Source organism: Schistocerca serialis, chromosome 7 (assembly GCF_023864345.2).
Source record: "Schistocerca serialis cubense isolate TAMUIC-IGC-003099 chromosome 7, iqSchSeri2.2, whole genome shotgun sequence".
NCBI classification, from domain to species: Eukaryota; Metazoa; Arthropoda; class Insecta; order Orthoptera; family Acrididae; genus Schistocerca; species Schistocerca serialis.
In genome coordinates this window covers 180,310,904-180,337,885 of record NC_064644.1, presented here as the reverse complement: position 1 = coordinate 180,337,885, position 26,982 = coordinate 180,310,904, and the positions used below count along the sequence as shown (strand labels likewise).

General features: G+C 42.2%; 1 protein-coding gene across 1 annotated transcript in view; it reads left to right on the top strand.

Moving 5' to 3' along the window:
• Window positions 1-26,982, top strand: part of LOC126412759 (high mobility group protein 20A-like) — a 92,003-nt gene that overhangs the window by 46,790 nt on the left and 18,231 nt on the right. The window contains exon 5 of the mRNA XM_050082510.1: window positions 7,502-7,577. Within this exon, the coding sequence (XP_049938467.1) occupies window positions 7,502-7,577 (76 nt within the window). The remainder of the gene's footprint in view (window positions 1-7,501; window positions 7,578-26,982) is intronic.

Here is a 26,982-nt window from a genome sequence, read left to right as displayed (position 1 = left end):
ACTTCATAGTAAATTCATATGGGAAGTGCTGAAACTTTTTTCCTCCTCCTTTTTTTCCCCAATGCAGATGTTATCAGCTGCAGATGACATAAAAATAAAAAATAAAAAGTGGCTTGCCTTCATTCCACATAGGCACACAGTCTCACTGGTAATTATCAAACCCAGCTGAAGTTTTCTGGGTTCAAAAGCATATAATACAAATATTTGTAGTTTGAATTCAAGAATGTCTTTCAGCCACTTGTTCAGAGAACTGGGTAAACTAACTGCACTATGGCTTCTCACTATATTTATTCATTTGTGAAACTTGGCATGAGCAGTCTCTTTCTTTCAACCCTTAAGTTCCTTTTACAGAATCCGTTCCGAGAATAAGAGTTCTATTCATAGTCACTCAATCCAAAAAGTCGTTGTATATTCAGGTGTAGACATTTTCAGTAGCTTGCCAGCAGCTGCAAAACTTTGGCTAGTAATGAAGTACAATTTACAGAGAGCCCAAAGGGTTTATTATTAACCAACTCCTACTCCACTGCTGAATTTCTTAGTAGAATCAGTTTACAAAATATTATTAACAGTGTCATGTGATATGTAAGGTGTTTAACTTTTTATTTTAATTATTCCACATTCTTGAGGATCTTTTCAGTTAGTATCTGTGGAAGGGACAAAAGTACATCAGTTCTTTTGTAATTAAGTATTATGTTTTTCTGATCTTTTCAACATCCTCAAGGATCTTCCCACTATTGGTCTGTGGAATGAACAGTTTATCCGATCTCCTAACTAATCTAGTCTTCTGTGTTGCAGAAGTATGCTTAGGTTTAATCTTTCTTCCCCTTTTCAGTGTGCTATCATTTACATATAAGGAGTAAGACCATAATCTATATTTCCAGCAGGGCACAGTAACCAAGTCCCAGTTGCGTGTTGCATATCTGATAGCTTCCAGGGGTCAAGAAAAATTTAATTTTCAGTGTTTCATACAGTTAGTGACCAAATTTAAAAATTTAAAATTTCTCATAATATAATCATTAAGAATTATAATCAGATGTGACAGATTTAACACAGAAAGACAAGTATTAAAGTTGGAAACTATGTACATGTCCTGAGATAGAGCCAGAGCCAGTTCGAGAACATTTTTCGACAAAAGCGAGTTATCTTTGCCCCCCCTCCCCTGCCAGTCCACTCTATACTCCCGCTTTTTGCCTTGCTCTCACACATTTTACTCACGTCAGTTTATGCTGCTAATTGTGATAGACATTTGTATACAGATCATGCATATGGGTGTCCCCCTCAGATTGATGCCCCGAGCAGAGGCAGTGTTGCTTGGGCCTTAACTGCCCATGGAGACAGCATATTCGTCCAGTATTTGTTCATTGACTTCCAACTAACTTTAAACATAATCTCAGACCTTTTCTAAACTTTTTGTTGGTTGCATATTTAACATATTAATTCATTCGTAAACTCATCTGAAGTGCGAAGCTCTTTTGTACGTTGAAGTTCAGTATTTGAAACGATTGGGGTTTTACTGGTGATGATACAAACCACCATTTCAACATCATTAGTGTTACTCTAGGTCAGGAAGACCAAAGCATGTGCTGCTTTTGTGTCATCATCAGTGCTGTGATTCTTCAGTCTCCTGATCTTCATGAAGACAATGATTCTGAGACCTTTGGATGGATGTGTGCGTCCAACAGTCAAAATATTTTGCAAAGTGGCCATGCTACCATCATGATGTTGTTGTTGTTGTTGTTGTTGTTGTTGTTGTTGTGGTCTTCAGTCCTGAGACTGGTTTGATGCAGCTCTCTATGCTACTCTATCCTGTGCAAGTTTCTTCATCTCCCAGTAACTACTGCAAACTACATCCTTCTGAATCTGCTTAATGTATTTATCTCCTGGTCTCCCTCTACGATTTTTACCCTCCACACTGCCCTCCAACATTAAATTGGTGATCCCTTGATGCCTCAGAACATATCCCACCAACCGATCCCCTCTTCTAGTCAAGTTGTGCCACAAACTTCTCATCTCCCCAATCCTATTCAGTACCTCCTCATTAGTTATGTGATCTACCCATTGAATCCTCAGCATTCTTCTGTAGCACCACATTTCAAAAGCTTCTATTCTCTTCTTGTCCAAACTATTTATCGTCCATGTTTAACTTCCATACATGGCTACACTCCATACAAATACTTTCAGAAACGACTTCCTGACACCTAAATCTGTACTTGATGTTAACAAATTCCTCTTCTTCAGAAACGCTTTCCTTGCCATTGCCAGTCTAAATTTTATATCCTCTCTACTTCGACCATCATCAGTTACTTTGTTCACCAAATAGCAAACTCCTTTACCACTTTAAGTATCTCATTTCCTAATCTAATTCCCTTAGCATCACCCGGCTTAATTCAACTACATTCCATTATCCTCGTTTTGCTTTTGTTGATGTTCATCTTATATCCTCCTTTCAAGACACTGTCCATTCCGTTCAACTGCTCTTCCAAGTCCTTTGCTGTCTCTGACAGAATTACGATGTCATCGGCAAACCTCAAAGTTTTTATTTCTTCTCCGTGGATTTTAATACCTACTCCGAATTTTTCTTTTGTTTCCTTCACTGCTTGCTCAATATACAGATTGAATAACATCGGGGAGAGGCTACAACCCTGTCTCACTCCCCTCCCAACCACTGCTTCCCTTTCATGCCCCTCGACTCTTGTAACTGCCATCTGGTTTCTGTACAAATTGTAAATAGCCTTTCACTCCCTGTATTTTACCCCTGGCACCTTCAGAATTTGAAAGAGAGTATTCCAGTCAACATTGTCAAAAGCTTTCTCTAAGTCTACAAATGCTAGAAATGTAGGTTTGCCTTTACTTAATCTAGCTTCTAAGATAAGTCTTAGGATCAGTATTGCCTCACGTGTTCCAATATTTCTACGGAATCCAAACTGATCTTCCCTGAGGTTGGATTCTACCAGTTTTTCCATTCGTCTGTAAAGAATTCGTGTTAGTATTTTGCAGCTGTGACTTATTAAACTGATAGTTCGGTAATTTTCGCATCTGTCAGCACCTGCTTTCTTTGGGATTGGAATTATTATATTCTTCTTGAAGTCTGAGGGTATTTCGCCTGTCTCATATATCTTGCCCACCAGATGGTAGAGTTTTGTCAGGACTGGCTCTCCCAAGGCCGTCAGTAGTTCTAATGGAATGTTGTCTACTCCCAGGGCCTTGTTAGTGTTCTGTCAAACTCTTCACGCAGTATCGTATCTCCGATTTCATCTTCATCTACATCCTCTTCCATTTCCATAATATTGTCCTCAAGTACATCGCCCTTGTATAAACCCTCTATATACTCCTTCCACCTTCCTGCTTTCCCTTCTTTGCTTAGAACTGGGTTTCCATCTGAGCTCTTGATATTCATACCATCATGATAGCATCGCATTTTTTCCGAAGAATTTTTCCCAGTAGACTGACAATCTGTTTTTCAATACTAATTAACAACAGCCCTTTTGATTCTTCAGCCTGAGTGTCATAATTTTATGCATAACTTGCTGTACCTGGCATGTGTTACAGTGCCATGGAAGGCAAGAAATTGTTTGATTTTATGATCTGTTTATTGAAGTGCTTTTGAATACACAATATTATTTTATTTTTTCATCTGATGATGAAATAAGTCAACATGGTTTCCTGATGTGTGAGCAAGCCACATAGTGTTGTCCATCTGAGAAGAATGGATTTTTCACATTTAGTCCACACACTTGTACTGATTGATTGTCCCTGCACCTGGTTATGGTCATTGCAAATGTGAGTCGCATCAGAAACTGCAGTTGTTTGATCTCGAAAGGTGTATCTGTTGGAATCATTGTGATGTGATTAGGAATATTTACTTTTTCTATTCATTTGTTGCTAATAACAAACCTCAAAAAATTCTAGACCAAAAGATATGATTTTGACACAATGTTGCATTGGAATACACATTGGTTTTGTATACTTTTTTTAGAACATTTGTGAAATCTATTGTGGATAACTTTAGTAGTAAATAAGTAATAAAACAAAATGTCATGCCATATGTGGCAGTTTCTCTTGCATCTCAATGTTTATGATGTCATATCTCCTGCACTAAGTGTTGAAAAGTGATATAAATTTAGTGATATATGTGGACACTGTATGCAAAGTATGTTGTGAATAGAGTTAGTAGTAACAAAGTAATATGTTAAAACATCATGCCTGATGCACCAGTTTTATAGCATGTACAGTGAAAATGTAGTAAACAATAACCTTTTATCGTTTCATCATTTTGTGGGGAATGTCAGCGAGATAAATTTTCGTAGAGGTTTGAAACTATAAATTATGTTAAGTTTGTTGCCAGTCAGTAAGTGCCCTCATCCTCAAATGGTGGATGCATAAATCTGGATATTTTCGTACTATGGTGTGTCATTGCTTATGATGTCATATCTCCTGAACTATGTGTTGAACTCTTTTGTGTGTGTGTGTGTGTGTGTGTGTGTGTGTGTGTGTGTGTGTTGGGGGAGGGGGAGGGGGGGTTGGGGTCCTAGGAACCTTCGTGGCCAAATGGAGAACAGCTCGCCAAAGTTTCTTCGCACTAGATAAATGGCTTAGGACCACGCAAAGGACAAACATACAAAGAAACATTCATTTTTATTTGTATAGTTATACAGTTTATTTGCCTATTTTTATGGAAGCTGTGATACATTATTGCTGTAACATTCATATCGGACCTTTCCATCAGGTCCTCAGTACTTTCGACATCTAACCACTGCAGTCTTTGCTGAAAATTTTAACATGTACCTGAATTAATCAACAGACACTTCTGCAAATTGCTGATACATTATTTTGGCTCCTGTTCATCAAGTTCAACACAGGAGAAAGCAGATAACATCTTAGCTTAAGAAGAGCAAATAATACGGAGAGGAGGAGGATACTACAAATCAAATCATTTTTGTCATGTTTTTAAAGAATTTGTAGTGTCTGTGGACCTGCATAACTGAAATTAATAGAAGGAAGATAGTCCATGAGTGAGCGATATGCCTGTAAATAAAGTTGATTCACTCCCAAAAGGAAGGAAATATTAATTTTGCTTGTGGCTTTATTGCAGTTCCATGCCTTTGGATGTGTTTCAGTTACAGAATGCAAAGTAAAGTAGCAACCACATTTTATTAGAAAATTTAAGAATACATTTGTGTGCTTAATTATTTGTAAGCATTGTGATATCCTTTGACAACTCATAACTAGCTTAATAGAACAATTTGTTAATACATGGTGACTGTTACAACTGACTTAAGCTAAAGTAAGGTTTATGTATGATTACCAAGGTGTCTTTCATCACTGCTCTGCCATTATCAGTGTTTGTTTTTTACTTCCTCTCTTTACTACACTTTTTTACAATATTCTTTCAAATTTTCTTACAGTTTCATTTTTTGAGCTGCATTTTCCATAATATTACTAACTGATATATACAGGGATAGGCAAAATAATGTGAACAGTGGTAACAATGGAATTGTTGTGTTTGACGGTCAACAATGCAGGTAAGGCACATGCCATGCTGGACTGTGCATGTTCAGTACAGACTAGGCATTGGTGCAGGATGTTTACGAGTACTGCACACTTTTCCATTCAGAGGCCAAGGTCAACACGCAATGAAAGACCTAACAGAGTTACAAAGAGGGCAGATTGTGGGGGCCTGATTAGCTGGAGCATCAGTAACCAAGGCAGCCAAGTTATTGAATGTTTCAAGAGCAACTGTTTCAACAGTCATGACAGCCTAAACAAAACATGGAAAGACACCATCTTGTAACCATAATATTGGGTGCAAATCAAAACTAAATGACAGAGATCTTCTTATACTGATATGAATTGTGTCAAAACAATACAAAACTACAGCGACTAAAGTAACCGCAGAGCTCGGTATCCATCTTCAAGACCACCTATCTATTGACACTGTCTGCTGAGAACTCCATTAAGTGAATATTCAAGGGCGAGCTGCCATATTGAAATCATTAGTGACGACAACCAATGCAAAGAAGCATAAAACATGTTGTCAGGAACATGAATCCTGGGCGGCTGATCAGTGGAAACACGTCATATGGTCTGCCGAGTCAATGATTTTGTTATTTCCAACATCGGGCTGGGTTTATGTCTGGAGAACCCCAGAAGAAGCCTACAATCCTGATTGCTTGATTCCAGCAGTGAAGCATGAAGGTGGTACTGTGATGGTGTGGGCAGCCATATCATGGTATTCTGCCCGTCCCCTCATTACTCTCAAAGGCCGTGTCACAGCCAATGGTTATGTGAACATTTTAGGTGATTAGGTGCACTCCATGATTCAAATGTTGTTCCCCAACAATGATACCATATGTCAGGACAACATAGTACCCATTCACACAGGTAGGGCAGTACAATGATGGTAGGAGTAGCATGCAGCTGAACTGCAGCGTCTTCTCTGGCCAGCAGAATCCTGGACTTGAACATTATCAAACCCTTGTGGACAGTATTATAACGCAGATACTGGAGCAGACTTCTGCTTCACTCATCACTACAGAAGAGGTTCTGATCGAAGAGTGGCATAACATTCCACTGGAGAGTATGCAATCATTATATGCCAATATTCCAAGAAGATTCACAGGCAGTTAGGGGTCCAACCCCATATTAATAAACCTTTCCCAAGTAAATACAAGTGTTCACATTATTTTGCCTATACCCTGTATATATACATCTACAACAATCATGACCCCATTACTTCAGTGCCTCTGAACAGATTATCTAGTTGGACATATATCATTTGATACATTTTTCACACTATGGTAATTTCATTGGCATGTTTCATACTTAACTGTTTCTTCAATAGTAAGTATCATTTGATTACCTATGTAATTTCTGTGTTTGCTTAGTTTGTCCTGGTTATGAAAAAGAAAGTTAAAAAAATATAAGAAAGCTTATATTAGAATATTGTGTTTTCCTGTATCACTTTCACTTTAGTGCCTAGCAATATGTGAATGTGTGAAGTCTCATCATGTTAATTTAGAAGTTGGTGGTCTGTGTGCTTAATTTTACAGGTCTTCAATCTTTGTAGTGTATGAATGAAAATGTCTATGTTTTACCATCTTATTGTATAATTTAGAGCATGGTTAATATGTGTGTTAGTCAGTCTTTCTGTGTAATCGTTATGGGCTACACTTTATAAACAGGGTGTATAATTATCCACCTTCTTGCCAGCTGATGTATTTAGCAGTTTACATTTGGTATGGAACTAGTAATAGAAAGTATAAATGTGTAGAAGCAAAGAATAGCACATTTCCTGAAAGTGGGGGAAGTATATCTCATGTTTTAGGTGAGTCGAAAATATAATTTTTTAAATATTATTGAAAATTGTCAAGCAAAGTAGTACTTGTTCTAGTGTCTATTATCACTGTTGTACTGCAAAAATTGTTAGTAGCATTTGCATAGTGTTGCACTTAAATGTGCTTTCAAATATCAGATATTTATAAACATTAAATATTTTCTGCAGGATACAGAGAAGGATGCAGATTTCAATGGACTTGACATCCCCATATTCACAGAGGAGTTCCTTGATCATAATAAAGGTTTGTAAACTAGCTGTGGCATGGAAAGCATTGATCTAAAACCAGTTCACGCAAATGAGATCTGACTTTGGTTAGGAAAAAAAAACTTTGCCTCCATAACATATATACAGCACTGTCAAACTCACATCAGTATTGTAGAAACAGTTGCATATCCTCAATTCTGTTATTACTTTAGGCTATGGTCCTCAAGCTTGACTGCAACTTGACAAAGGTGAGTTGGATCAAATTCTGATAGTGACAATAAATTTTCATTTTTGTGTTTTTAAATAGACTGCATGTACTGTTTGAAAGAACATATATATGACACTGCTCTATGTTCATTCTTAAACACATTTGAAGTATTTTCATATAGAGAAAAGAATACTCCCTTTGAGGATTATGTATTGTATTTTGAATTCGATTTAGTGGCACGAGTGAGCTGTATGCTAACATCAGAATGTACATTTCTCTGTATCCCATCTACAAATTAGTCTATGACAACAGATGTAAATAATTGAAGGAGTATAGGTAATACCTCGTGTAGCTGAGGTGTTAAGCTGTCCTTAGACACAAACAAGACTGAAAATATTGCTAAGCTTTCAGAGGCTTTCATTGTTCACGGATCCATGACTACATTTTTCTCCTGGCTACATTGTATAAGCACTGCAGCTCACATGGGGTTGTAGTGGATGGAATGGGCCAGAGGAGAAAGGAGACAGTGAGTAGGAGGTAGGCTTGGAGGGAAGATTAGTCACCAGCTGGACGGGAGAGGCCAGAAGTGCATGGGATGGGAATGTGGCACCAGTAAACTAGCAGCTGCACAGGCAGAGGGAGTAAAGTTGGCACACAGTGTCATGGACAAGAGGACTGGGAGTGGAGGTAGAACAGAGGAAGAATGAGACTGCAGGAAGGAGGTTATACATGAAATGAGGGAGGGGGATATTGATGAAGGGGTGGAGGTGAGTGTGTGAAAGAGGCTAAAGGAGACAGGCTTTGAGGGTTGTGGGCGCAAAAGGAAGCAGGTATTCGAGTAGGATCCAGATGACACAAGCTGTGAAACAGCTGTCGAAGTCACAACCTGTACAATCTGGCTCATCTCCTCCTCCAAATACTAGCGTCTTTGAACTGTCATATGTATATAAGAATTGTCTTTATAACATAAGCTTCGATCTTGTAATCCTTTTAACCTTGATATCTGCTAGCCCCTCCTGCACCCACTTCCACCCCAGTTCCCATGGTCCCCACTGCACTTCTACACTCACTCTGAATAGGAAGTTTATTATATCACAAAAAAGTAATTTTCTCCAATGGAAAAATGGAACGTTCTTGAACAAGAAACAAGAAAATGTTATCTAAGGCAAAAGGCCTGGAAATGCCACAGTAAATTGAAAGTTCCGTAATCCAGTGTCCCTGTCACAATCAAAGTCTGGAAGGGACATGTCAAAGTCCTGAGAGGACAAGTAATTTTTTAAGTCTGGCATAGTGCCAATGACAATAACAATAACAAATTTTAGAAGTCCGGCTGCTGCTCATGGTGTCAGAGGCCATGTGTCTTTGTTGTAGAGATCAAGCTGGCAATTCCTGGATGGGAAGGTTGACAAGGGTGGGATATCATAGTAGTGGTGGCTCCAACTGTCATTCTGATTATGGGAATGCTTTTGCAATTGGTGCATGGTCCAGGAAGCTGACTCAAAGTGAAGTGGCCCATTGCACTCCTGGTGCCAGTGTAAATATTACCCATGCTCCAGGATATTGCAGTAATTATTTTTGATCATACAGCCTGTGGAGGAGTAATGGTCCATGAGGCCAGCGACCTCTGGCGGCGTACAGTTGGCAAAGCTTAGTGCTACGCTCCTGTCTGTTGTCTGCAGAGAGGTCTGTTGCCTGTATAACCTATCTGTGTTGTCCCCCAAAAGGGGAGAGGAGGCAGCAGAACGTATTATGAGCCTGAATGAGGCTGGATTCCCACTGGTGGCTGGGAGGTTAAGGTTCACCTCCATTGGTTTTGGTGCTGGTGTGGCCTGTGGGGCAGCTTAGGACCCCTCCAGAGAGCCATTTGCAGTCAAAAGCTGAGACAGGCAGGTGGTGTCCAGGATAGGCATTGTTAATGATTCTGCCTCTGGAACAAAAGATGATGGTAGAATAACAGGCCCCAGAAAAGGACCACAGCAAGGTTGCAATTGGTTAATGTGCTTAAGGCGTACTGTGCTGCCTTTGAAGGGTCACATTGGTTATGGCCTGAGTCAGAAAATTGAAACAACCACAGGGAACCAATGCTGGTGGCCTTTGGTGAAGACAAGGGCCCTCATAGATCTTGGCGAGAAGTACCTCACTGCCAACTGATAGTTCCACCAAAGGCAACAGTGGAAAAATACCCAGATATACAATGAAGCCCCCCATGAACCATGGACCTTGCCGTCGGTGAGGAGGTTGCGTGCCTCAGCAATACAGATAGCTGTACCGTAGGTGCAGCCACAACGGAGGGATATCTGTTGAGAGAGACCAGACAAACACGGTTCCTGAAGCGGGGCAGCAGCCTTTTGTTATCGGGAGAAAGAAAACTGGTGTTCTATGGATTGGAGTGTGGAATGTCAGATCTCTTAATCAGGCAGGTAGGTTAGAAAATTTAAAAAGGGAAATGGATAGGTTGAAGTTAGATATAGTGGGAATTAGTGAAGTTCAGTGGCAGGAAGAACAAGACTCCTGGTCGGGTGAATACAGGGTTATAAATACAAAACTGAATAGGGGTAATGCAGAAGTATGTCTAATAATGAATAAAAAAAATAGGAGCACAGGTAAGCTACTACACCAACAGCATAGTGAACACACCTACCACGCCTACCACAGTAGTACAAATTTATATGCCAACTAACTCCGCAGATGATGAAGAGATTGAATAAATCTATGATGTGATAAAAGAAATTATTCAGATAGCGAAGGGAGACGTACATTTAATTGTCATGGGGGACTGGAATTCGATAGTAGGAAAAGGAAGAGAAGGAAAAGTAATAGGCGAATATGGAATGGGGGTAAGGAATGAAAGAGGAAGCCGCCTGGTAGAATTTTGCACAGAGCATAACTTAATTGTAGCTAACACTTGGTTTTAAGAATCATGACAGAAAGTTGTATACGTGGAAGAGGCCTGGAGACACTGGAAGATTTCAGATAGATTGTATCATGGTTAGACAGAGATTTAGGAACCAGGTTTAAATTGTAAGACATATCCAGGGGCAGATCTGGACTCTGACCACAATTTATTGGTTCTGAAATGTAGATTAAAACTTGAGAAACTGCAAAAAGGTGGCATTTTAAGGAGATGGGACATGGATAAACTGAAAGAACAAGCGGTTGTAGAGAATTTCAGAGAGAGCGGTAGGGAACAATTGGCAAGGACGGAGGAAAGAAATACAGCAGAAGAAGAATGGGTAGCTTTGAGAGATGAAATAGTGAAGGCAGCAGAGGCTCAAGTAGGTAAAAAGACGATGGCTAGTAGAAATCCCTGGGTAACAGAAGAGAGATTGAATTTGATTGATGAAAGCAGAAAATATAAAAATGCAGTAAATGAAGTAGGCACAAAGGAATACAAACATCTCAAAAATGAGATCGACAGGAAGTGCAAAATGGCTAAGGAGGGATGGCTAGAGGACAAATGTAAAGATGTAGAGGCATATATCATTACCGATGAGATAGATACAACCTACAGGAAAATTAAGGAGACCTTTGGAGAAAAGAAAACTACCTGTATGAATATCAAGAGCTCATGTGAAAAACTGGTTCTAAGCAAAGAAGGGAAAGCAGAAAGGCGGAAGGAGTATATAAAGGGTCTATACAAAGGCAATGTACTTGGGGCTAATATCATGGAAATGGAACAGGGTGTAGATGAAGATGAAATGGGAGATATGATACTGCATGAAGCATTTCACAGAGCACTGAAAGACCTGAGTCGAAACAAGCCCCGGGAGTAGACAACATTCCATTAGAAGTACTCATAGCCTTGGGAGAGCCAACCATGACAAAACTCTACCATCTGGTGAACAAGATGTATGAGACAGGCAAAATACCCTTACCCTTCAAGAAGAATATAATAATTCCAATCCCAAAGAAAGCAAGTGCTGACAGATGTGAAAATTACCGAACTATCAGTTTAATAAATCACAGCTGCAAAATACTAACACGAATTCTTTACAGACGAATGGAAAAACTGGTAGAATCCAACCTCAGGGAAGATCAGTTTGGATTCCGTAGAAATACTGGAACACGTGAGGCAATACTGACCCTAAGACTTATCTTAGAAGCTATATTAAGGAAAGGCAAACCTACATTTCTAGCATTTGTAGACTTAGAGAAAGCTTTTGGCAATGTTGACTGGAATACTCTCTTTCAAATTCTGAAGGTAGCAGGGGTCAGATACAGGGAGCAAAAGGCAATTCATAATTTGTGCAGAAACCAGATGTCAGTTAGAAGAGTCGAGAGGCACGGAAGGGAAGCAGTGGTTGGGAAGGGAGTGAGACAGGGTTGTAGCGTATCCCTGATATTATGGAAACAAAAGAAAAATTTGGAGTGGTCTGGTACTGTGCGCCGCGGCATTTGAGTCTGCGCCAGACAGCATGGAGGTTGAAGACCCCTACAGGTCTCTGCACCATCGCGCCGTAAGCCGTGGCTGTGCATGCCTCCTGGCCTACATTTAGTGTGGGGGTGCCACAGTGGAACACGTGGTCCTAGCAGCCAATAGCGGCACCCCCGATCTTGTATTTAAGCTCCTGCCTCTCACTCAGCCAGCCAGTTTAACCTTGCGTGCGTCTCTGGACTTATCAACTTGCTTTAGACAGCGTCTTTACTTTCTAGTTTTGTGTACGAGTGGACGTGGTTTTCTTGTGATTTTGTTGTTTCGATCTTGTTGTTAGTTAGGTCCTTCATTGGTCATGTCCGTTCTCTCCCATTTGTGTCGTCATTCGCGGGCTGCTCCATGGGTCCCGTCGCACTTTCCGTCCTTTCAACCCTGCAACTGTTCTGGTCGCAGTTACGACATTTTGATGATGAGGTAAATGGTGGTCGTTGTTGGCATGGAGGCGAAGTTGGTCTGTCTGCTTTAGCAACAGCAGCAGTTCATGCAACAGCAGTTCCAGTTAGTCATCTTACAGCAGTCGCTGTGATTGCTAACAGACGAAGTCGATGTCCAGGACGCATTACCACAACTACTTCTGAGTCCTCGGTTGTCCGATGCGTTCCCACTCCCGTCGTCGTTCCCACCATTTAATGATGCTAAAGAAGACTGGGAGATGTACTTACATCGACTGAAACAGCATTTCACAGCTTTTCAAGTCACGGACGACTCCTTGCAGCGGTCGTTGTTTTTGTCTTGGGCCTCCCCAGACACATTCTTTCTTCTGCGCAAGTTGGCACCGTTCTCTGACCCTGTGGCCCTCTCTCTCCAAGAGATCTGCCTTTTGCTGACAAACTATTATTTCCAAAGCTACCATATGGTCACCTCTTGGCTGGAGTTCCACTAGTACCATAAACAGCCTGGTCGATCGTATCATTCCTGGGTCATGGAGTTACGAGGTCTCAGCCGTCGATGCCATTTTACGTGCACCCATCACCAGTGTAAGGCTTCGTATGCGGACTCCCTTATCCAGAATGTGGAAGAGATCCTCCACATTGCCCACTGCTTTGAAATTGCTCAAGCAGCTAACGAGCATCTCATGGCGCGGCCACAGGTGGCGGCGATTGAGGCGTCACGTGCGGGCTCCACCGTTGTGCCGTCGACATGGCCCGGCCGATAGAGGCCAGCGCCTTCGGGACTCCTCATTGTCCAACGTCTCTATGGCATCGGCGCATCCGGACGCTCCTCATCGCCGGTCGCGCGGCCCACTTTCATCTTTCCTCCAGTGCTTTACTGCACATTCTCGGGCTGACCGATGGAAAACTTGCACGCTGTGTGACAAAGAGGGCCACACCCAATCGGTTTGTCGTAGTCACTCGACTCACTCCAGTCCTGCCCCTCCTGGGTCTCAAGATACCGTACATGCTCTGCAATCGGTCGTCCCACAGGATGACCCATCAACACGAAAGCTTTTCCTAACATTGCCTTTTCACTGAGGATGTCAGTTTTCAGGTCGACACTGGGGCCGCCGTCTTCCTGATTAATACCCGGCTGGGCTCTCCTGAGTTGTCACCTCCCTCTCGCTGTATGGTCGCCTACAGAGACAGTTCTATTCCCCTTCGTGGACAGTGCGTCGTCCAGGCAACGTACAAGCGTGTTCACTGGCTCCTTACTCTCTTTGTCATTAACCGTCCATCGGCTTCGAATATTTTCGGCATGGATGCATTTCAGCTGTTGGGCTTTTCAATTTCTGACAAAATTATGGTCGTTTCCACGGCTGTTCCTTTTCAGGACCTGGATGATCTGTGCTCCGCTTTTGCGTCGTCATTTGCAACGGATCTTGGATGTGCTTCCGGTTTTCAAGTCCACATCACCCTTCGACTGGACGTGCAGCCTCGCTTTTTCCGGCCCCAGCCCCTTCCGGTGGCCTTACGGCCAGCAGTCAAGCAGGAACTTGATCAGCTCCAGGCTGCTGGGGTTCTGGAACCTGTGACTTACAGTGCCTGGGTGACACCATTGGCAGTAATACGGAAACCCAATAGGTCCCTTCAGCTTTGTGGGGACTTCGGCGTTACTGTCAATGCTCAGTCCCTCGTCGACACTTACCCCATTCCCCAACAGGAAGACCTTCTCACCAAACTTGCCGGGGAAGAGTATTTTTCAAAGATCAACCTAGCTGAGGCATACCACCAGTTACCCTTGAATGCCAAATCTCAGAACATCATGGTTATCACACACCTTTCAGATTGTACAAGTACAAGCACCTTCCCCGTTGGTGTCTCTTCGGTGCCGGCCATTTTCCAGCGGTTCCTGGAGCAGCTTACACAGCCTATCTCCGCTTGCATAAATTATCTGGATGACATCTTATTCACCGTGTGTTCTCGCCAGGAATATTTGCAAAATCTCAGTGCCTTATTTCATGCTCTGCAGTCAGCAGGTTTACGCTGTCAGCTGGACAAGTGTTTTTTTTAACCGGAAGTGGAATACTTATGCCACTGGCTTAGCAAAGATGGCATTTGCCCTTCAGGTCGTAATGCCGTGGCCATTGAGGCCCTTCCTTGTCCCAAGGACTTATTTGAACTCCAGGTGTTTTTGGGCAAGATTACTTATTACTTAAAGTTCTTGCCCCAGGCTGCCTCCGTTGCTCAACCCCTCTATCTCTATCGTTGCAAAGGGGTACCTTTTGATTGGACTCCTGCCTTTGACCAGGCTTTCCTCCATTTAAAGGCGATGCTGCAGTCTGCCCCTTGCCTTACTCCCCTCTCTCCGGACCACCCCATGGTTGTGGCGGCTGATGTGTTGGCCTACGGCATTGGGGCCGTCCTTGCGCATCGGGATGCCGATGGCTCCGAACAGCCCATCGCTTATGCCACTAAGACGTTGACCCCAGCACAATGGAACTACTCCCCAATTGAAAAGGAGGCCCTGGTGATCGTGTTCGCCGTCCTAAAATTTCACACCTATCTTGAGGCAAAGTTCACCCTCCTGACAGACCATGAACCCTTGGTTACGCTTTTTGGACCCCAATCTCACCTTCCAGAGCAGACGGCTCAATGTCTCCAGTGCTGGGCGTTGTTTTTACGAAATTATGCTTACACCATCCGGTATAAGCCCACCACCCACCATGCTAATGCGGATGTCTTGTCACATCTCCCAGCAGGTCCCGATCCTGCCTTTGACCAACAGGAGGTCCTCTGCTTTCACATTGATTCCACCTGCTATCTTGCAGCAGGTTCTCCACTGCGTGGACCACAGGTGGCCCTTTTAAGTTACTCGTTGGATGCAGTCCAATTTCAGCCCCTGGCACTACCTGTCCCACATGCTCTTCGTGGTCGATGATGTCCTTCTGTTGGCCACGGAGTCAGATGCCCATCGGGTGGTCATCCCTCTAAATTTACGGCTTCGGGTGCTCAGTTTGTTACACCTTGGGCACTGGGGTACGTCCCGTATGAAAGTTTTGGTTCGCCGGCATGCATATTGGACCGGCATCGATGACGATATTGACCACCTGGCCCTTGTGTGCACTGTGTGTACATGCCACCAGGCAAGCCTCCCTCAGTCTTTTGCACCTGGCCTGTGCCTCAACGGCCCTGGGATCGCATCCATATCGATTTGCGGGCCTGTTTTTGGGGTCCATATGGTTACTTATTGTTGATGCCTACTCCAAATACCAATATGTCGTCCGCATGGCATCCACCACCACAGAGGCTACACTCATGGCCCTGGCCCAGGTTCTCACCATTGAGGGCCTGCCACACACATTGGTCTGTGATAATGGCCCCAATTCACGGCAACGTCCTTCCAAAACTTCCATCAGGCCAACGGTATCAAACATATCCATAGCCCTCCTTTCCACCCTTCATCCAATGGCACAGCAGAGAGGCTTGTCCGCACTTTCAAACAACAGTTGACAAAGGCGGTCAACACATCTCCAACCACATCAGTCCTGACCCTGTTTTTGAGCAGCTATCGCACTACGCCAATTGACAGCCATGGTCCGGTGGAGCTCCTTCATGGGCAACAGCCACGGACCCTGCTCCATTTGCTGATGCCATTCCCCTTCTGCCCCCACTCCCGGCCCTCGCAGCGTTATGCTCCTGGGTGCGGCCATGTGGGCCCGCGAGTATGGGCACAAGGTGGATTGGACGCCCGCCTATGGGCGGCGTGTGACTTCGGTGCAGATGTCGAAAGGGTTGGAGCACTGCCATCATAATCAGCTCCATCCACGTGCCCCCTTAGGACTCGCGCTGCCGCCTCATCCCTACCTCCTTCGGGTACGGACGTGGTCCTCGAGTTGCCCCCCCCCCCCCCCCCCCCCCTGCCCCCGGTTGCCGTCTTCCCGCGGGCCTGCCACCGGCCCTCCCCGTCCCCAGGTGGATTGGCAGCTCCCTCCCCCACCCTGGACTCTGGGTTGGCCATCGTGGATCCCTCGGGCGTCCCTTCCCCCTCCCCCCCCCCCCCCACACACACACCACCACACCACCACCACCACTACCACCACTGCGGTTGATGAACCCGGCTCTTCTTCCCAGTGCTGCCCACCTCAGCACCATCCGGAGCATTTTCTCCCCTACGCACAAGTTTCAGGGGGGAGGGATCTGGTGCTGCATGCTGTGGAATTTGAATCCGCGCCAGACAGCATGTAAGTCGAAGACCCCTAGAGGTCTCTGCAACATCGCGCCATAAGCCATGGCTGCGCGCGCCTCCTGGCCCAATTTAGTGTGAGGGCGCCACAGTGGAACACGTGGTCTTAGCGGCCAGTAGCGGCACCCCCGATCATGTATTTAAGCACCTGCCTCTTGCTCAGCCAGCCAGTCTAATCTTGCGTGTGTCTCTGGACTTATCGTCTCGCCTTAGACAGCGTCTTTACTATCTTGTTTGGTGTACGAGAGGACGTGGTTTTCTTGTGATTCTGTTGTTTTGATCTTGTTGTTGTTAGTTAGGTCCATGTCCGTTCTCTCCTGTTTGTGTCGTCGTTCGTGGGCCGCTCCGTGGGTCCCGCCGCGCTTTCCATCCCGTCAACCCCATGACAATTCCGGTCAAAGTTACAACAGTGGGAATTAAAATCCATGGAGAAGAAATGAAAACTTTGAGGTTTGCCAATGACATTGTAATTCTGTCAGAGACAGAAAAGGACCTGGAAGAGCAGTTGAACAGAATGGACAGTGTCTTGAAAGGAAGATATAAGATGAACATCAACAAAAACAGAACGAGGATAATGGAATGTAGTCACATTAAATAAGGTGATGCTGAGGGAATCAGATCAGGAAATGAGACTCTTAAAGTAGTAGATGAGTTTTGCTATTTGGGGAGCAAAATAACTGATTATGGTCGAAGTAGAGAGGATGTAAAATTTAGACTGGCAAAGACAAGGGGAGAGTTTCTGAAGAAGAGAAATTTGTTAACGTAGGGTATAGATTTAAGTGTCAGGAAATCCTTTCTGAAAGTATTTGTATGGATTGTAGCCATGTATGGAAGTGAAAAATGGACGATAAATAGTTTAGACAAGAAGAGAATAGAAGCTTTTGAAATGTGGTGCTACAGAAGAATGCTGAAGATTAGATGGATACATCACCTAACTATTGAGGAGGTACTGAATAGAATTGTGGAGAAGAGGAATTTGTGGCACAACTTGACTAGAAGAAAGGATTGGTTGGTAGGACACATTCTGAGGCATTAGTGGATTGCCAATTTATTATTGGAGGAAAGTGTGGAGGGTAAAAATCATAGAGGGAGACCAAGGGATGAATACACTAAGAAGATTCAGAAGGATGTAGGTTGCAGGAGGTACTTGGAGATGAAGAACCTTGCACAGGATAGGGTAGCGTGGAGAGCTGCATCAAACCAGTCTCTGGACAGAAGACCATAACAACAACAACAACAACAACATAGAATGAAGGAAGATGATTGCATCACAAAAATCAATCTTCTCTGATGGGATTAGTTGGAACACAATAATAATAATAAAAAAAAAGAACACTTCTTGAATAGAAAACAACAAAATCATATCCGAGGCAAAAGGCATGAAAATGTCCAAGTCCGATATCCCTGGATAATCCCTGCCCCAATCAGAGTCTGGAAGGGATACCACAAAGTTGTGAGAGGCTGAGTAAAAGTTTAAGTTCGGCATAGTGACAGTGGTAACAAAATTACAAGTCTAGCATTGGAGGCCAAATCTCTTCAGTGTAGAGGCCAAGCTGGCAACTTCTTAATGACAAGGTTGATGCAGGCAGTGACTTCATAGTAGCAGTGGCTCCAGAGTGAGATCCTGGTTGTGGGAATGCGTTGGCAAATAGCATCTGTCCCTGGAAGCTCACTCATAGTGAAACGGACCACAGTAGCTGGATGCTTGCGTAAATACTGCCCGTGCTGCTATTTCTGGTAATGTGGCCTACACAAGAGAACAGGTCTGTAGGACCAGTGAACTCTGGCAGTGCTCAGGTTGCCTTGTGGTGGCAAAGCGGAGGTGGCCTTCTTGTGTCTGTCATCTACAGATAGGTCTATTGCTTGTGTAACCCAATCTGTGTTGTTGGTTGCTGTCTAAGTCGGTGCAAGGCCTTGACACAGCATATCTCCCTTTCCAAGTCCACTCCTCCAAGTCATGTGTGCAAGACACAACTGCTGGTACGATATAGTCGACTGTATTCTGTTAACCCAAATACAATGCCATTTGTTACCATACAAATCCCACCACTCCATCTTTCAGTTAATGGTACAGCAACTTCTTGAGATGTTGAAGAAAGGATATCAGCCTCAGTTGCAGAATGGTTTTTTATTTATTTAATTTGTAAGGCATTTCACTCTCGCAGCAACATTATCAGACATCCGGGGAAAACCAAGTTCCCTCAGTACAAATTTATGAGCCAGGAATCAGCTATAAAGCTCCATTGTCAGTTAAATAAAGCAACTGGGAAACCACGACCCGAGTTGTGAAATGAGCATAACCAAAGACAAACTCACCAAGTAAAAAAATTCGAGAACCACTGGTAAGTATACAGAAACTTCAGCAGCCACCAGAATTGGCACATCATCAATAAAATTTACAGGACACATCCACCAGGTAAAAACATTCAATGATCGCTGGCAAGAGTACAGAACATCCTACCATCACCAAAAATGGCTTGTCATCCAATAAAATACACAGGACACATCCCCCTTCAGAAATAAATGAGCACATGTTTCAAGGCAAAGAGAGGTAAATGAAAGAAACATAGAAACCACACAAATAAGGGCGGAGATAAAGGAACAAATATTGAGAGCTAAGAGACCTTGGCTCATTGGTCCTTGGCGGTCCTGGGCTCTTAAAATAGATTCTTCTCAAAATCTCAAATTCTTTTGAGGATGTTCATCATCTTGCCTTTTTGTACAACATGCAAAATATGAAGATTGTTTATGTATGGTGGGTAATAATCCCTTTTCTGGTCCCCTTTTGTTATGACTTGTTTAAACTGTTTAGAAACACTAATGTACAAATTGTGTTCTCTAGAAATGTGTGAACACAGTTCCTGGTTCCTCACAAAGGGGAATCTAAGTCTTTCCCCTTCTCGAGATCAGGAGTGTATAAAATTCAGAGCCCTGCTTGTGACACACATTACATCGGCCAAACGGGGAGGTCCTTTATAGCACTTTTCAGTGAGCATCTTTTAACAAAAAAAAAAGGACAACTTAAAAAATATTGTCCCTTCGTGCAATACATGAAAACTTCTCAGCGTTGCCCCTCCTCCATAAATGATCTCAACATTTTGCACGTTATACAAAAAGGCAAGAAGATGAACATCCTCTAAGAATTTGAGATTTCAAAAAAGCGTCTATTTTAAGAGCCCAGGCCTGTCCAGCGAACAACTGATCTTTCACAAAAAGGGTTACTTCGAGGCTATGTTTTTACTTTTTAAATAAATATGCACATGTGGCTTTGGTTTATAGATTGATGTTTAGTTTTGCTTTCTTGTTTTTATCTTATATAATGGATCTAATTTCATCATTACTCTGTAAACAAGTTCTCTCTTTTCCCATCTGGCGGTGCCACCTAGTACAGTGTCTATCACTTTGATTCATGGCTCTGTAGTAATAGCTGTAAATGTGTGCCACAAGTACACTTTTATACATCTGGCGTATTTCTTCCATTTAAGTTATAAGCACACAAACACTTGAGACAACAATCTTGTTATTTGTCATTTTATGAGACCAAGGATAATTGGCTTTTCTTGTTCAGTTGAAATTCAAGTAAATGTTTTCTAATTTCTGCCTTGAAGTTCTGCATTTGCATTGTGTTTCCTGTTAGCTTCTGAGACAATACTTACACATTTACCACTGAGGTGTTTCCTTTACTGCCAATGGCTGAGAATGACCCAGTAGCAGCACAGAAATGAGTGGGAGTACTTGTGTCGAGGATGCAAAGCTCATGAGATGTCATGAGGCTCTGCAAAACCCGACCCTGAGGATGAGGTTGAGGTCCACAAGACATCCCGGGCATTGAAGTCTCCCAGTAGCAGAAATGGTCAGGGGAGTTGTTCCCTAAGATCTGTGAGGAGTCTCCCAGTAGCAGAAATGGTCGGGGGAGTTGTTCCCTAAGATCTGTGAGAGCTTCAGAGTCTATTGCACATTGCTGAGGTAAACAAAGCAAGCAAACAGTGATCCTCTGACACACATGAATTTGAACTGCAACTGCTTGCAAGTCAGTAGCCTGGGGTAGAGCAGAGGAGTGGAGCGCATCATTGACAAACACGGCGACCCCTCCCTTGACCCTTTTGCCACTCAGATCATCTTTGTAATGGAGCATATAGGCCCACAGTATGTGATAGAACATATAGCCCCACAGTACAGGGGCATCACGTGCTTTAAAATGTGTTTCCTGCAAACACAAGCAGAGGGAGTGTTCCTGTGCTCAGAGTTTCAGTTCCTCCACATGTGGCCAAACCCACTAATGTTCCACTGTAGGATGGGAGCCATCTATTGTGGGGTTGGACTTTTAAAGATGACTTTTCCTTTTTTTAAGGGTGAGAAATAAATAGCAATTTGATCTAAATTGTCTACTTCTTGTTTTCCTTTGTTGTATTCAGTAACGACTGCTAGTTTATGTTTTCCATGTCCAGATTGATCTCTGGTGATGGAACTGTATCTAAAATGTTTTGTATTTACAGAAAGTACACTTATTACCTCCTGTCTTTCCATTTCCCAATTGTAATTCCATCATGTGACTTTACCTACCATTTCACCCTTTTTATGCCGTTTTTCATATTTATGAAAGTTGCCATCTGTTCTTTTCAGTGTCCTTACCAAATTTATCTTCTTTCCAAGCAGCTATTTTACAAGAAGAATGGATGTATAACAGTTATCTGTAACAACTGTCACCCTACCCAAAAAAAAAAAAAAAAAAAAAATATTGATAAGCTGCCGTTTGATACCTTCTGCCAAGTTTTTAGACACAACATTTGTGCATCCTTTACATGCCACCATGTATAGAGTATATATAATTCAGTCGTATAATTTGAAAATCTTAATCCCATATTATGGCCTTTAACTGAAATATAAGGTAAAAGCTAAACTCGTTTTCTAAGTGATCCATGGTGATATTTATTGTTTCCGTGAACTTAAGAGTTTTATCACCTTTAGCTGACTTATTATCTGTGAAATGTTTTAATGGATGAGTAACTGTAGGCAGTTTCTGATTATTATTTTAGGCAAAATGTTATACTTGAACAGAGCATTATAGTCAAGTAATTTTCTATTTTGGGATGCATTATCAGTTATTTGCACTTAATCATGCCAAAAAATCTTTGAATTTCTTCACAATTCATTTCCTTCCAACACTTATTCAGCACACTATGACTTAGATAGTTGCCATCTAAAAACAGTGCAGCATATCTGTTGGGCTCAGTAACAGTGAAATTAATTACTTTCTCTCTTTTAAATTAAAAATCCTCAGGGCCTCAGCATGCTTTTGCTGAGTACAGGCATGGTGATTCCGGCTTTCCTGAGCTGGGGACTGGTAAGCACCACCAGTCCTCTGTCACTGTGAACTGGGCATTCTTCAACAACCACTGTGTGGCACAGCAGGGGAATGTTGTGTGTTGCAGGGAACAGGGATCTTGGCTTGACCAACCAGATTGTGGGGATGCTAAAACCTCTATAAAAAAAAACCTTTCAGTCTCAGTGTGTACTGCACACCAATGAGGTGAATGTCTGTTGAGACGGAACAGTCGTTGGGGGCAACCTCTGGGGAACCTGATGCTTCTCACTTGTATAAGGCTTACCTAGGCAAGTAGAAAGCATCACTTGTGGGATATTCAGCTTTTCCTTTTCTCACACAATATCTTGTGAATGGTGGACAAAGGACAACCTACATATTCCATGTTTCTAAATTTCCAGAAAGTGTGTGGAACACTGTAATTTGTTCTCAAAGTACAGTGGCCTGTAGATCATCATACACCATATTGGGATGTGTTACCATGTCACTTACAAGCTGTTACTGCTATAATGCTTAATTTGTACAACAGGCGCACACCATTGTATAGTTCTGGAAATTAAAGTAATTATGGCACAGGTTCTGTTTTGATGGTCACCATTAAGAGTAGTTGTAATGTTCAAAATTTGGATTCCCTTATCAGTGTCTTGTTCGTTCGTTGCTATAAAAAATCACAGATGTACATTTTGTGCAAGCTTAACATAGGGTTTTACTAATTCTGGTCTGTCAATACGCAATTTGACATTGTCTAGAACCAACTCTTGAATTGTTGTTGTTGTTGTTGTGGTCTTCAGTCCTGAGACTGGTTTGATGCAGCTCTCCATGCTACTCTATCCTGTGCAAGCTTCTTCATCTCCCAGTACCTACTGCAACCTACATCCTTCTGAATCTGCTTAGTGTATTGATCTCTTGGTCTCCCTCTATGATTTTTACCCTCCACGCTGCTCTCCAATGCTAAATTTGTGATCCCTTGATGCCTCAAAACATGTCCTACCAACCGATCCCTTCTTCTAGTCAAGTTGTGCCACAAACTTCTCTTCTCCCGAATCCTATTCAATACCTCCTCATTAGTTACGTGATCTACCCACCTTATCTTCAGCATTCTTCTGTAGCACCACATTTCGAAAGCTTCTATTCTCTTCTTGTCCAGACTGGTTATCGTCCATGTTTCACTTCCATACATGACTACACTCCATACAAATACTTTCAGAAACGACTTCCTGACACTTAAATCTATACTCAATGTTAACAAATTTCTCTTCTTCAGAAACGATTTCCTTGCCATTGCCAGTCTACATTTTATATCCTCTCTACTTCGACCATCATCAGTTATTTTACTCCCTAAATAGCAAAACTCCTTTACTACTTTAAGTGTCTCATTTCCTAATCTAATCCCCTCAGCATCACCCGATTTAATGTGACTACATTCCATTATCCTCGTTTTGCTTTTGTTGATGTTCATCTTATATCCTCCTTTCAAGACACTGTCCATTCCGTTCAACTGCTCTTCCAAGTCCTTTGCTGTCTCTGACAGAATTACAATGTCATCGGCAAACCTCAATGTTTTTACTTCTCCATGAATTTTAATACCTACTCCGAATTTTTCTTTTGTTTCCTTTACAGATTGAATAACATCGGGGAGAGGCTACAACCCTGTCTCACTCCTTTCCCAATCACTGCTTCCCTTTCATGCCCCTCAACTCTTATTCTGCCATCTGGTTTCTGTACAAATTGTAAATAGGCTTTCGCTCCCTGTATTTTACCCCTGCCACCTTCAGAATTTGAAAGAGAGTATTCCAGTTAACGTTGTCAAAAGCTTTCTCTAAGTCTACAAATGCTAGAAACATAGGTTTGCCTTTTCTTAATCTTTCTTCTAAGATAAGTCGTAAGGTTAGTATTGCCTCATGTGTTCCAACATTTCTACGGAATCCAAACTGATCCTCCCCGAGGTCAGCTTCTACCAGTTTTTCCATTCGTCTGTAAAGAATTCGCGTTAGTATTTTGCAGCTGTGACTTATTAAACTGATAGTTCTGTAATTTTCACATCTGTCAACACCTGCTTTCTTTGGGATTGGAATTATGATATTTTTTTTGAAGTCTGTGGATATTTCGCCTGTCTCATACATCTTGCTCACCATATGGTAGAGTTTTGTCATGACTGGCTCTCCCAAGGCCATCAGTAGTTCTAATGGAATGTTGTCTACTCCCGGGGCCTTGTTTCGACTCAGGTCTTTCAGTGCTCTGTCAAACTCTTCACGCAGTATCTTATCTCCCATTTCATCTTCATCTACATCCTCTTCCATTTCCATAATATTGTCCTCAAGTACATCGCCCTTGTATAAACCCTCTATATACTCCTTCCACCTTTCTGCCTTCCTTTCTTTGCTTAGAACTGGGTTGCCATCCGAGCTCTTGATATTCATACAAGTGGTTCTCTTCTCTCCAAAGGTCTCTTTAATTTTCCTGTAGGCAGTATCTATCTAACCCCTAGTGAGACAAGCCTCTACATCCTTACATTTGTACTCTAGCCATCCCTGCTTAGCCATTTTGCACTTCCTGTCAACTCATTTTTGAGACGTTTGTATTCCTTTTTGCCTGCTTCATTTACTGCATTTTTATATTTTCTCCTTTCATCAATTAAATTCAATATTTCTTCTGTTACCCAAGGATTTCTATTAGCCCTCGTCTTTTTACCTACTTGATCGTCTGCTGCCATCACTACTTCATCCCTCAGAGCTGCCCATTCTTCTTCTACTGAATTTCTTTCCCCCATTCCTGTCAATTGTTCCCTTATGCTCTACCTCAAACTCTCTACAACCTCTGGTTCTTTCAGTTTATCCAGGTCCCATCTGCTTAACTTCCCACCTTTTTGCAGTTTCTTCAGTTTCAATCTGCAGTTCATAACCAATAGATTGTGGTCAGAATCTACATCTGCCCCTGGAAATGTCTTACAATTTAAAACCTGGTTCCTTAATCTCTGTCTTACCATTATGTAATCTATCTGATACCCTTTAGTATCTCCAGGATTCTTCCAGGTATACAACCTTCTTTCATGATTCTTGAACCAAGTGTTAGCTATGATTAAGTTATGCTCTGTGCAAAATTCTACAAGGCGGCTTCCTCTTTCATTTCTTCCCCCCAATCCATATTCACCTACTATGTTTCCTTCTCTCCCTTTTCCTACTGACGAATTCCAGTCACCCATGACTATTAAATTTTCGTCTCCCTTCACTACCTGAATAATTTCTTTTATGTCGTCATACATTTCATCAATTTCTTCATCATCTGCAGAGCTAGTTGGCATATAAACTTGTACTACTGTAGTAGGCATGGGCTTTGTGTCTATCTTGGCCACAATAATGCGTTCACTATGCTGTTTGTAGTAGCTAACCCGCACTCCTATTTTTTTTATTCATTATTAAACCTACTCCTGCATTACCCTTATTTGATTTTGTATTTATAACCCTGTAATCACCTGACCAAAAGTCTTGTTCCTCCTGCCACCGAACTTCACTAATTCCCACTATATCTAACTTTAACCTATCCATTTCCCTTTTTAAATTTTCTAACCTACCTGCCCGATTGAGGGATCTGACATTCCACGCTCCGATCCGTAGAATGCCAGTTTTCTTCCTCCTGATAACGACGTCCTCTTGAGTAGTCCCCGCCCGGTGATCCGAATGGGGGACTATTTTACCTCCGGAATATTTTACCCAAGAGGACGCCATCATCATTTGATCCTACAGTAAAGCTGCATGTCCTCGGGAAAAATTACGGCTGTAGTTTCCCCTTGCTTTCAGCCGTTCGCAGTACCAGCACAGCAAGGCCGTTTTGGTTAATGTTACAAGGCCAAATCAGTCAATCATCCAGACTGTTGCCCCTGCAACTACTGAAAAGGCTGCTGTCCCTCTTCAGGAACCACATGTTTGTCTGGCCTCTTAACAGATACCCCTCTGTTGTGGTTGCACCTACGGTACGGCCATCTGTATCGCTGAGGCACGCAAGCCTCCCCACCAACGGCAAGGTCCATGGTTCATGGGGGGGTCTTGAATTATAGGCCCAATTAAACTTGTGTAGTCGATCATAAGAAATGCTTTTAGCTTGAATTATTATTTTATGACCAGTTCCTTCCCAGGTGTGACAGCACTCAGCTTTAATATCACATCTGTTGTAATCTATAGCAATCAACAATATTAGCAATATCGCTTGTTTAAGCTTTGCTTTACTTGCAAAGATAATATCTTTACTGTTATTTTGGAACTGACACTCAAATACTTTTTCACAGTTTAATTCATCTTTCATCAGTCCATAATTGAAATAAAGTCAGTCCAGCATTGGAAAGTAGCCTTCATGACATTTCACTCAAATATTGTGAAATAAAATCACCCAAAACTCAGTATCATAACTTCATTAATTATGTTGCTATTCAGTATCAGTTTTTTAGTTTTTACGAAATACATTTTAAATGGCTTTTCAGCTTAACACAACTTTACTTGCTGTGATATACAGGACATAAAATCTCCTCTGAGGCCTGCGATCATTTTTATGTTAATAATTGACAACCAATGCTGTACAATCACAATAAAGTCATGAGATGTTCAGTTGACTCTTAATTAGAATATGTTAAGCGTTTTGGGATTACACCCATCTTCAGACATCTGTTACAAAAAAGTACGAGGCGTGTTTATTAAGTAAGTACCATTTTGAAATTAAAAAAAGACGTGCTAAGATATCTCAATAATTTTATTTTTACATGAAAGCCTGTACCTTGATCTACTTTTCTACATAATTTCCGTCAATATTGACGCACTTGTCATAACATTGTACCAGTTTTTGAATACCCTCCTCATAGAAGTCTG